The 9,348-nt window shown below is 34.0% G+C and overlaps 2 protein-coding genes across 4 annotated transcripts in view; one reads left to right on the forward strand and one right to left on the reverse strand.

Moving 5' to 3' along the window:
• The window catches only part of Cox10 (Cytochrome c oxidase assembly factor 10), a 20,222-nt gene extending 14,268 nt beyond the window's left edge, over nucleotides 1-5,954 (forward strand). For 2 of the 3 annotated variants that reach the window (XM_017621931.1, XM_017621945.1), the window contains one exon: nucleotides 5,615-5,935. In XM_017621931.1, the coding sequence (XP_017477420.1) occupies nucleotides 5,615-5,796 (182 nt within the window). In that variant the 3' untranslated portion in view covers nucleotides 5,797-5,935. Of the gene's footprint in view, nucleotides 1-5,614 lie in introns of all 3 variants that reach the window. The other variant, XM_017621937.1, reaches the window with a different exon arrangement.
• Nucleotides 1-9,348, reverse strand: part of LOC108367308 (Zinc finger protein ush) — a 628,184-nt gene that overhangs the window by 48,160 nt on the left and 570,676 nt on the right. The window lies entirely within an intron of this gene.

The raw sequence follows: 9,348 nt of genomic DNA on the forward strand, positions 1-9,348 counted from the left end.
AGCAGACAGCTGCTTGCAGAGGAGCCCTCGCCTAGGCACGTCAGGAGGCATCTATATGAACTAACGGACGAAGTCCAGAGGTTCATTAAGCAACCTCTGGACCCGACAGCCTACAGACAGGCCTTGAACGGCATTCACAGGGACTCAGTCTCGAGTTATGTAGACTCTAGACCTGTGAATGCCGTTCTAGGCACACCACCCCCGGACATTGACGAGATGGAGCTTCATCTGCCTCGGGAGACGCGCACTACACTCGCACAACTTCGCTCCGGCTACTGCAGCAGGCTAAACTCCTACTTGAGTAGGCTGAATGAGTAGGCTGAACGAACGAATGTCCGGCATGCGGAGAGACCCCACATGACTCGAAACATCTCTTCGCATGCCCGGCAAACCCGACATCCCTAACGACCTTGTCCTTATGGGCAAACCCCGCAGAAGCTGCACGCTTCCTAGGGTTGCCGTTAGTGGAACTTGACGACAACGACTGAGATACCAACCGATCTGGGCGGGGTTGTTGTAGCCGCTACAACAACAACAACAACATCCGATGAGGAGCGCTTGGAGTGTTTGAGAGAAGGATTTTGCGGAAGATTTACGGGCCTTTACGCGTTGGCGACGGCGAGTACCGCAGACGATGGAACGATGAGCTGTATGAGCTTTACAACGACATGGACATAGTGCAGCGAATTAAAATACAGCGGCTCCGCTGGCTTGGCCATGTCGTTCGAATGGATACCGACGCTCCAGCTCTGAAAGTATTCAACTCCGAACCCGCTGGTGGTAGCAGAGGAAGAGGGAGGCCCCCACTGCGATGGAAAGATCAGGTGGAGAAGGACTTGGCTTCACTTGGCGTTTCCAATTGGGGTCAGTTGGCACAGAGGAGAAACGACTGGCGTGCTTTGCTGAACTCGGCCAAAATCGCTTAGGCGGTTACAGCGCCAAAAAAGAAGAAGAAGATAAGAGTTCCAATTTTCGTTACGTAATTCTTACTCATACATGATTGTGTGATGTAGTCAATTTTCGATGGTTTCTTTTCGATTAGTTTTAAAATTAATCGGTTAATCGCTCGATTAATCGAAAGGGAAATTTCGATACAATTAAATCGTTAACCGAATGAAAATAACCGATTATAATCGGTTATTCGATTATCCGTGCCATGACTAGAAACACATGTTCTCAGAGAGCGCTCAGCATTCTTTGGGGGTGGCTCACAATCATGAATATTTCCGCTCTCAAACCAAATCGTGGTTGCCTCTGTATATACTGTATACGGGCGAATACTTCACGACCCGGATGCCGACGATTGGGGTATCGCTCTGCATAGAGTCTTTGAGCAGCTCTGGCATTACAGCAAACTTCACCGTAAATTAGGTGAATATCCGCATATTCATGCGACGTATGTATACTGCGTGTTCTCTGTCATAGTATTAATAACACAATGTTCGAAGGGTCCAATTTCACAAAATCTAATAATGTACCTTTGTACTATTTAGCATGTAATTGGTCGGTAACAAGGGCAACTTAAATTTAAATCTATTAAATACATTCTAGCGTGTCTCAGTCCTTTACCCACAAAAGCGGCTTTAACTTTTTTTCTATTAGAAACTGTAAGAGTGGCACCCTTCTGAAATGTTTATTAAATTAGCAATTTTTTTATGTAATGTGAAGTTATAGCTCGTACATTTTTTTTCACCAGAGATATTCAAAGTTGGGGAAGAAAATATCAAAAATTAAAAAATCCCAAAATAATCCTAATTTTATAATGGTTCCTTAATATATTTTAACTACATTGCATTTGAGTATGGAGAAGCAACTATCTGGAAGTATTTTACATAAAAAATTTACTAAGTATAGTTAAAGAAAATACATGAAAAGGCACGATTTTTTTTTTAGTTCAGAAAAATGTAAATATTTCAAAAACGGTGACACTTTTACCTCCAAATTTTTTGTTTATCGGGGAGCTCACCCCCCACCTACCTTCCCCTAAAGTTTGGCACATTACTTCTGGGACACCCTGAATGTTGTGACATTCTTATATTACTACACATATGTGTATATGTATAAATACTATGGCGCGTATTCATAGCTCAGCTACTAAGTCGAAACTAACAAAGTTGCAAATTAAATTTAAGCATAATCTTGAAATTCACTTCTATTCATCTAGTCGCATTTCAGACTTCTACTAAGTAGTTTTAAATTAGTTTTACGATATAGCAAAATCAGTGTGAAAATGTATCGATTTTTCTTTACGATATTTTGAAAAAATTACATTTTTATAAAATAGTGTCAAGTTTGATCATCAATTTATGTAATTTTTACTTTCATGGCATGTTTATGCAAAAGAATAAGGTATTATTTTCTTGTTAATTTTGTAAAATAGCCAGAGCAACCGCAGTGATGTGAAGATGATGTTTATCGAAAGCATGCTGTGAAACATATGAACACATACATATCTACATATATAAATGTTATGCTCTAATTTACTTTAGGAGTGTACTTGTACCCAAAACTATCAAAAGTTTTAGAAAACTGTTACTGGTTTTGCGTTCTCGTACCCAAAAAACTTGCAAAGTGGGGGAAATTCGGAGAGCAAAATGTGGTAGAGAGCTGCAAATTTCTGCTGGAAAAATGTTTACCAGCGAAAACTTGCAAGTAAGAAAATCACCTGATCACAAACACATGTTTGTAAATAAACAAAAGAAAATATGGCCTTTTTGAGTTATTTATCGCAAATTTTATTACTAATGCTAGTACACAACGAAAAAGTGAGTTAATTTATTAAGCACAACGTTTGTTTAGTTTATTTTTCGTTAATTTACTATTAATCTCCAGTTTGTTCACTTTAGTGCATGCTGACTATGGTTTCCGTATAACATTTTTCGTTTGTACCATAATTTTCCTTTAAATATACCAAAATAGATTAAAATGCTGCATGCTGAAATGTTTTTTGCTGAAGTTGTCGGTTTTGGTAGGTTGATCGTTGAAATGAAAATTTTATAATTTAAAGCTACATTTGTAGCTATATCTAATAAATTTTTTTGGATCAATGATGGGTATTTGGAGGAGATTCTCTTATTTTTGAATGCGTCACCATGTGACATCACAAATAATTATGAGAAAAATAACTTATTAGATATACACATGTAACCATAAGTGGGCGTGGCTACGCCCATTTTCCAAAAATTTATAATATTCTTATTTTTCGTCTAAAAATTATTGTAAATATCAATTTTGAGTGAATTATCTTCAGTAGTTACTAAAATATCGCAGTTTTCGTATTTCTGGAAATTACCGTTATATGGGAAGTGGGCGTGGTTAAAGTCCGATTTCGCCCATTTTCAATACCAACCTACCTTGGATTAAGGGAAACCTACATACCAAATTTCGTTGAGATATCTCAATTTTTGCTCGAGTTATCGTGTACACGGACAGACGGACAGACGGACAGACGGACAGACGGACGGACAGACAGACATGGCTTAATCGATTTCTTTTTTCATCCTGATCATTTATGTATACATTTGTCTATATCTATCTCGATTCGTTTTGGCTGTTACAAACAACCGTTATGTGAACAAAATTAATATACCCTTGTGCACAAGTGCGCTCGGGTATAAAAAATTTCATGCAATTTATAGCCCATTCAGTATAATATTTAGCCCATTTTAGTATAATAAAGTGCAAGTTTCTAGTCGCTAAAAATTACCGTTGATTTTTTAGAATTGTTTTGTGGAGGGTGTTGCGCATTTTCTTCCATATGAAGGTAAGCTTTGTTCATGCACTTTATCATTTGAATGGGCTATAAAACTGCATGCTTGAAATCTTTCTAAGAAATCTAATTAAAAAAATCGAAAGTTTGATACAAATTTTTTTGAAGTTTAATTAGTTTTTGTGAACTTTGTGTAAGCTTTGAAACTTTTATGTATATGGTATCTGATATAGATGGACCCATGTTTTAATTGAAAATTATGAACAATAAAAAAATAACGTTAAGTTACCAACAGCATCATTTTGAATTTTGCTGCTATTATTTTGAACGCCACTATGTATGAGTATGTATGTACATTTTCTACAGAAAAGTGATTTCGTGTACGTTTATTTGAAAAATGTGGCAGGCCATATATGTATATTGTTCAGAAAAAGGATATATCAATAATCATGATTTTAATAAAAAATATTCGAAGTGAAACTACCTTCATAAGCAGTGGCGGTCAAACAAGGATGAATGGTGTTTCGTTTTTAATATTTACAGTGCTTTTCGAGATAATTTTTTTTTGATAATGTTTTATAAAAATATGGTTCATGCTTTAACAAAACCCTTATAATCACCCTTTTAAGCTTTACACATAATTTAGAAAAGTTCCATAAATTATCTAAATTTCGATATTTTTAACCAGAATTTTTATAAACTTTTTGGGTATGCACTTTACAGGCTTATGAAATTTTAGTAAAGTTAATGCAAATTTTGAGCGGTTAAAAAATCGCATAGATTTTTAATAATTATTTTTTTTTTGGTAGCGTTTTGCATTTTTTCCATATAAACATGAATTGGTTGTGGAATTATGAGCGCAAGACCGTTTGCGAAAAAAAAATTAAAAATAAAATCAACGCCAGTTTCCTAAATTTCGCTATTTACATGAAAAAAGTTGTCAACAAAAAAAAATTAATAAAAATCAATGTTTTAGCCGCTCAAAACTTTCACTCATTTTCTAAAATTTTATAAGCCTGTTAACTGCATACCAAAAAAAATTATAAAAATTCTGGTTAAAGCCCGAATTTTAGATAAAAATGTTCGGAATTTTTTTAAAATCTGTTTAGAATTTGAAAGTGTCATTAATATGGTGTCTGTTAAAGCATGAACCACATTTTTATAAAATATTATCAAAAAAAACTTTAGCTTGGAAAACATTAATTAGCTTAAATAACAATAATTATTAATTATTAAAAACGACACGCTATTCATTCATTTTTAACCGCCACTATATTTGTAACATGGGTTTAGTAGTTTCGTGAGTATTCTTTCGTATGTTTTGAAACTGTTTTTGGTTTGGCTGGTACCATTACCGCACCGATCTCAAGCTAGTTTATTTAAATCTTCCTCCTACAAATTGGAAAATTGTTTAATGGTTACTCGGATTCACGAACATCGAAATTCAGACGAGTTCTGTAATATCCACGTTTCGTCCCTGCAAACCAAAGTTCCCGAAATCTTAACGAAATCTTTAGGAGGATCTCATTTCTATAACGTTTTTTTACGAATATTCAAATAAAATTATATGAATTGGTTGACACGAACTCGTAAGGAAATTTCTGTACAAAAAATAAAGAGAGTTCTGAAAATATTCTGCGAGAAATTCTTCACATAACGGTATTATTTTCATTGCTTTACCGATTTTCTTCCGAAATTTCGCAAAAGAATCGAAGTGTGCTCGTTTATTTAATTTTATAAAGTTCGGCAAAAATTCGGATGAGATTTTAACGAATTCTTTAAAATTTCTCTACAATTCAGAATACTCTAAAAAAATGGTTTGCAGGTCTTACACACAATTTATAAGTATATTCATATTGTATATATATTTCTAAAAATTTATAATTACATTTTTATATTTTTCAGCATTTAAATTTTATCAACGAACGGATAGTAATACCTCTCGGACGTTATTTCGTTTTTCACTCATTCATTTGCCCTGTTTGATGCTATTATTCTTATTGAACAAACAAAGTGGGATAGCTACAGAAAAGAAATCGTTTATTGTTGGAAAATGGTCAAGAGAACTTCCTAGTACCACTCCATAATGAGGACAACCTGCGAACCACAATTAAATAAAAAAGAGAAAAATTAGCTACATGGGAGGTTCCATGGGAAAGTGAACCTCAGCGCAAAAATTATTTTCTTTATAAAACTAACAAACGTGTGGACATGTAAGCCATTTGTAAAAATCTTGAATCAATCAAAAAATAACAGATTAAAGCTTTAAATACATTTTTATTACATTTTTTACGTTTCGAAATCAAGTTCCATGTAAATTTTTTGATTGAGTTTAAAGTAGGTTGTGTTGAATGCACTGTCAAATAATTTGCGATTCATAATTCAAGTGTTTGGTAAGAAAAATATATAGTAGAACTCATCTGCTTTTAATAAAATTGTATTAGATATTAAATTTTGTGACTGATTTATCTATATTATGACTTATTATTAAGCTGTGTTGGCCTTGTCCCACCCGTTACAAAAAAATCAAAAAGTTGTTCTATTTAATTACAGAAGTTGAGGTTGTGTTTCGTGTTTGTTACATAATGTCAGAATTCCATTGCAAATATTTACCACAATTGCATTGTCGTTTCCACGTAGTTATATAAAAATAATTCAGCAAAAAAGCATGTCCCACCCGTGACAGCTATGTGTGGGACAGTTGTCAGAGGTAGGTTTACAGGGCTGATAAGCTTTATTTGTTTGTTGATGTGGACGAAGGGGACTAGGGGGGATGCGCTTACTTGTTGACCTTGTGGTCAGCTGATTAAGTAAAGTTACATTTTGAACAGTTGTGGTTTTTTATTTTGTTAATCTAATGTTTATAGTTTTTTTTTATAAAAGTTTAGCACATTACCTAACCAGAACCACATAAATCTCAATTTCAAACTTACAAAAATTATAAAAATTCAACAAACTTTAACAACTACACCCAAGAATTTTAAACTTTTTGTTGTGAATTTCTAGGTATGCAGTTTTATAGTCCATTAAATTTAAATATATAAAAGTTAAAATTTTAAGACGCTAGGAAATCGCTTTCATTTTTAATAATTTTTTTGGCTGACGGTGCTAAGCATTCTCTCCTTATAAAAGGCACAATCCTAAGATAAAACGTGAGTGAATTTAACCCCTACTTATCTTTTTATATTTTTTAATAACTAATCTTTATACATGGACCACACTAAAAGCTCCTTTTCATTTAAAAATTCCTACGCGTCCTACCTGTGGCAAACGTTGTCCCATCCGTGACAGAGGAATTTCGAATTTTTTATATAATATATCCATAATTTTTTTTGTAGTTTTTGCTTTGTTTGTGTGCCTGGTTCTTTGTTTTATTATAAGACATAAAGTTCACGCAGAAAAGTGAAATAAATTCGAAGAGAGCGTAAAATATATCTGCTCCAAAAAGCAGGTTCTTTTTTTGTACCACCCGTGACAGAAGAAATAAATCAGATTTTTTCCATATAAAAGTAAGCTGAAATTTTTTTCCTATTTTGTAATAACTCAAATAATAGTCAATTAGGTGTAGTTATACGAAAATGTAGAATTCTTGAGTACTATATATGGTTAAATTTAAACAAGAAAGAAAATTTTTTCTGTATAAATGTCCAACCCGTGACGGTGGAATCGCCCACATATTAAAAGTTTTAAATTTGAAACAAAACTTGATGGGGGTACTCATATAAGCGTTTAAAAGCCATGTAAACCTCATAAGCTGTTAAATTTACCACGATATGAACGGAAAAACTATATACAGAAATGAGATCATTTACGCTTTGATTTCGATTTGTATAAATATACATATGTATATAGCAACGTATAAGCTTGCAACTTTGTTTTATGAAATCATGTGAATTAACTTGAATAAACCAGCTTATCAAATAGTTTGCTCAAATCTTTTGTAATTCTAATAGGCAAGATTAGTGATGGCCATCGAAAGCTTTTACACTCTTCGCATCTGTATAAAATCCATGGACAGATTCAAAAAGCTTCTCCCNGGGGAATGCCGGACATCGCCTTCCTTGTCGCCTTCGTGGACGACGTGGCCGCCGTCATAGCAGCAAGAAACATCCAGCTAGCGCAGCTCAAGCTGAACAAGGTAATGCGCAGCGTCAGTGGACTCTTCGCATCTGTATAAAATCCATGGACAGATTCAAAAAGCTTCTCCCACGGGATACTTTTGCTTTACAATTTATAAATATTTAACTAAACAATTTTGTATTTTTTGTAATCATGATTACACGTTATGATCATAAAACTTTGTGTTACGTTTGCAAAATATTTTAGGTGAGATTTTTAACTTTCAACACATGCACAAAATGTAAATGTAAGCACAAAATGTGCGATTGTGGCCGGCACTAGGTTAAATGAAGACCACGAATCAAAAACACAACAAAAAATGTTTGGCCCTCTTTCCCGTATGAAGTCAAATATGGTATCACTATATTGGCAATTTTTTCCCACCTAATGAGTGTTATAAAAACGTATAAAACTAATTAAATGCATTGAGATGTTAACTAGAAACAAGTAATTTTTAAACAAAAAACAAAATCGACTTCAAATCTCATATAAAAATTTAGGAGTACCGTTAATTTTTTCATGATCCATTGATCGGATCTAAACTAGATTAGTATGGGACCACCTCTGAGACACCACCTTTCCGATGCAGAAAGAATTTTCGAAATCGGTTGACGCAAGCAAGTTCTTATAAAAAAAAAAATATTTTAATAATTCATAAATGCAAATAAAATAAATACTTGGAGTCTTTCGATATAGGTTTATTGATACGTAAATAGCCTGTATCCACAGTCAAATTTTTTTTATTAATTTCTTTCATAATTTATGCGGGTTTATCTCTAGTTCGAAATTTTGTCTCGTTAACCTAAATGAAATTCAATTTCAATATTTTCTGATAGTGGAAAATAGTTTCAAGTCACATTAGAGAAATAACGAGAAAAACAAAACTCCAAGTAACTCAGGCGTGAAACGTAAGCGATTATGGCCGGATGCAGTTCCTACATAGGTCATACCGGGTTCCAAGCACAAATATGAGAGAATGGCGTGGAAATTAATTCTAATAATATTTGTTAATCTTTCATCTAAATAGAAATAAAAGAAGGTTCTAAAAAAGTTTCGACTGAATTATTCATAATTAAATTAGTTTTTTTGTTACTTAATAGCTGCCAGATTTCAACTGAAGCAGATGTAACTTAGCATAAAGGTAGAACTCTCCAATTTTCAAATATACTACTCTTATAGTGGAGGCCTTCATAGTTTTTATGAAATATGTACATAATATTATATATCGTATTCATAATCGAATTACTTTAGAGTTAGTAACAGATTTGGTCGGCGAAAATCCTCCGGCTGAACCCTCCACGAGGGGCACTACAGATAAGGTTCTGTACGATGTCAGACTGGTGTCCAGCTAAGATCAGGAAGCAGTGCTATGTGCTCAAGCTCAATAGTTTAGTTACATGGAAATGGTTTTTGATCGCTGCCTATGAACGGAGGAGCAACCCTCTTGAAAAAAGGTCTGGGTTGGCAGCTCAAGGAAGGTTGCAACCACAGGTGAGGAGTCCGCCCCTCTAATTCGGCCT

This window comes from Rhagoletis zephyria, unplaced genomic scaffold, assembly GCF_001687245.7.
Source record: "Rhagoletis zephyria isolate East Lansing unplaced genomic scaffold, Rhagoletis_zephyria_1.1 Rzeph_scaffold_00043, whole genome shotgun sequence".
Taxonomy (NCBI): Eukaryota; Metazoa; Arthropoda; class Insecta; order Diptera; family Tephritidae; genus Rhagoletis; species Rhagoletis zephyria.